The sequence below is a fragment of the Chrysemys picta genome, chromosome 9 (assembly GCF_011386835.1).
Source record: "Chrysemys picta bellii isolate R12L10 chromosome 9, ASM1138683v2, whole genome shotgun sequence".
Classification (NCBI taxonomy): Eukaryota; Metazoa; Chordata; order Testudines; family Emydidae; genus Chrysemys; species Chrysemys picta.
The window spans coordinates 57,706,112-57,709,274 of NC_088799.1; the positions used below are offsets into that span (position 1 = coordinate 57,706,112).

General features: G+C 50.2%; 1 protein-coding gene across 1 annotated transcript; it reads left to right on the plus strand.

Annotated features, from left to right (window-relative positions):
• Positions 1-275: 275 nt before the first annotated feature.
• Positions 276-2,823, plus strand: LOC135973358 (SRRM2 protein homolog rsr-2-like). Its single transcript, XM_065556267.1, has 2 exons — positions 276-1,196; positions 2,288-2,823. The coding sequence occupies exons 1-2, from the start codon at positions 650-652 to the stop codon at positions 2,821-2,823; spliced, it is 1,083 nt and encodes a 360-aa protein (XP_065412339.1). The 5' UTR covers positions 276-649.
• The last annotated feature ends 340 nt before the right edge of the window (positions 2,824-3,163 follow it).

The window sequence follows — 3,163 nt, forward strand, 5'->3', positions numbered from 1 at the left end:
ATGGTGCAGAGATCCCATTTTTGCAAGTTAACTTGCATGACTGCAGCTCTGACTCTCAGATCAAGCAGCATGGGGCACGGGTCAGTTGCTGGAGGATTCTCTGTGCCTTGAGGTCTTTAAACCATGATTTGAGGACTTCAATAACTCAGACATAGGTTAGGGATTTTGTTACAGGAGCGGGTGGGTGAGATTCTGTGGCCTGCGTTGTGCAGGAGGTCAGACTAGATGATCATAATGGTCCCTTCTGACCTTAAGTCTATGAGTCTATGGCCTGGTCTACACTACGACTTTAATTCGGATTTATCAGCTTTAATTCGAATTTACCCTGCAACCGTCCACACAACGACGCTATTTATTTCGATCTAAAGGGCCCTTTAAATTGATTTCTGTACTCCACCCCGACGAGCGGAGTAGCACCAAAATCGATTTTAACATTTCGAATTAGGGATAGTGTGGCCGCAATTCAATGGTATTGGCCTCCGGGAGCTATCCCACAGTGCATCATTGTGACCGCTCTGGACAGCAATCTAAACTCGGATGCACTGGCCAGGTAGACAGGAAAAGCCCCGCGAACATTTGAATTTCATTTCCTGTTTGCCCAGCGTGGAGAGCACAGGTGACCACAGATAGCTCATCAGCACAGGTAACCATGCAGGCTGATAATCGAAAAAGAGCACCAGCATGGACCGTGAGGGAGGTACTGGATCTGATCGCTGTATGGGGAGAGGATTCAGTGCTTGCAGAACTTCGTTCTAAAAGACGAAATGCAAAAACTTTTGAAAAAATCTCCAAGGGCATGATGGAGAGAGGCCACAATAGGGACTCTGAGCAGTGCCGCGTGAAAGTCAAGGAGCTCAGACAAGCCTATCAAAAAACAAAAGAGGCAAACGGTCGCTCCGGGTCAGAGCCGCGGACATGCCGCTTCTACGCCGAGCTGCATGCAATTCTAGGGGGGGCTGCCACCACTACCCCACCTGTGATCGTGGATTCTGGGTCGGGGATAGTTTCATCAGCGACGCCTGAGGATTCTGCCGATGGGGGAGAGAAGGAGGAGGAGGATGAGGATGAGCTTGCAGAGAGCACACAGCACTCCGTTCTCCCCAACAGCCAGGATCTTTTTCTCACCCTGACTGAAGTACCCTCCCAAGCCTCCCAAGCCAGTACCCAAGACTCTGATCCCATGGAAGGGACCTCAGGTGAGTTTACCTTTTAAAATATAAAACTTGTTTTAAAAGCAAACGGTTTTTAATGATTACTTTTCCCTGAGGACTTGGGATGCATTCGGGGTCAGTTCAGCTCCTGGAAAAGTCTGTTAACGTGTCTGGGGATGGAGCGGAAATCCTCCAGGGACATCTCCATGAAGCTCTCCTGGAGGTACTCCAAAAGCCTTGCCACAAGGTTTCTGGGCAGTGCATCCTTATTCCCTCCTCCATGGTAGGACACTTGACCACGCCATGCTTGCAGCAAGTAATCTGGTATCATTGCCTGACAAAGCCTGGCAGCGTATGGTCCCGGTGTTTGCTGGCATTCAAGCAACATCCGTTCTTTATCCTGTTGTGTAATCCTCAGGAGAGTGATATCACTCCTGGTAACCTGGTTGAAATATGGGAACTTAATTAAGGGGACAGAGGTGGCCGTTCCTACTGGGCTGTTTGCCTGTGGCGGAAAATAAATCCTTCCCTGCAGTTAGCCAAGCGCAGATGGGAAATTGGCCCTGAGTTTTTCGTGTTTGGCTAGCAGGGATCTTCCCTGTTACCAGCCACGCGGTGGGGGGAGGGGTACCATGATCATCCCAGAGAATTCATGGCGGGAGGGGGGCGGCGGTGGGGGGGGGGGTGGTTAGTTTGGTGCCTGCAGGGATCTTCCCTGATACCAGCCACGCGGTGGGGGGGAGGGGTACAGCGATCATCCCAGAGAATTCATGGCGAGAGGGGGGGGGGTTAGTTTGTTTTCTGCTGCTGCTGAATGTTAACAGAAAAACCGCAGCACTCTACAGGCTATGCTTGGTATGTGGGAAAGGAGGGCGCAGAAGCTGTAAAACAATGGCTTACCATGGCTTACCATGGCCGCATGCAAGCCGAATTCTGTTGCCCAGACCTGTGATCTCTAGCAGCAAAGCCACAGGCACTCAGCATTAAGAGGCAAAATGCGACCTTGCACAGAAATCACATGTGCTATGTAATGTGAATAGTGTTGGTCACCGTGAAAGAGTATAAGTATAAGTATAAGCATTGTTCTGCAAAATGTATCTTTTTAAACAATTCTCTCTTTTTTCCCCTCCCTACAGCAGCTGCAAATTCCTCAAGCCTCCCTCCTCCATCCCGAAGGTTATCACAGATAAGGCGTCGTAAGAAGAGAACGCGAGACGAGATGTTTTCTGAAATTATGGAATCCAACCGCAGTGACAGAGCTCATCTGAATGAGTGGAAGGAAACGGTTTCAAAGTATAGGAAAGAAGCCAGTGAACGTGAGGACAGGAGGGACCAACGTGAGGACATGAGGGACCAACGTGAGGAGAGGAGGGACCAACGTGAGGAGAGGAGAGACGCTCGAGATGAGAGGTGGCGGCAGGAAGACCAGAGGAGGCAGGATGCAACGCTGGGGCTGCTGCGTGAGCAAACAAACATGCTCCGGCGTCTGGTGGAGCTTCAGGAACGGCTGCTGGAAAACAGACTGCCGCTTCAGCCCCTGTTCCACCCTCCCCCTTCCCCATGTTCCGTATCCTCCTCACCCAGACGTGTAAGAACGCGGGGGGGGAGGCTCCGTACACCTTCCCATTCCACCCCAGTAGACAGCCCAAGCAAAAGGCTGTCATTTTTTTAACCTTTTCTTTGTGGCTTTTTCCTTCCCAGCAATCCTCCTCCCAAATACCACCCGGGTTCCCTCCCTCTTTTTCTAATCTATTAATAAAGAATAAATGATTTTTAAATGATAGTGCCTTTATTTGGTTTGAAAGAAAGCTGGGGGAAGGGGGATGGTGGGTTCCTTACAGAAAATCAGTCAATAAAGGGGGCGGGTTTTCATGAAGGAGAAACAAACAGATATTTCACACTGTAGCCTGGCCAGTCATGAAACTGGTTTTTAAAGCTTCTCTGATGCACAGCGCTTCCTGATGTGCTCTTCTAATCGCCCTGGTGTCTGGCTGCGCGTAATCAGCAGCCAG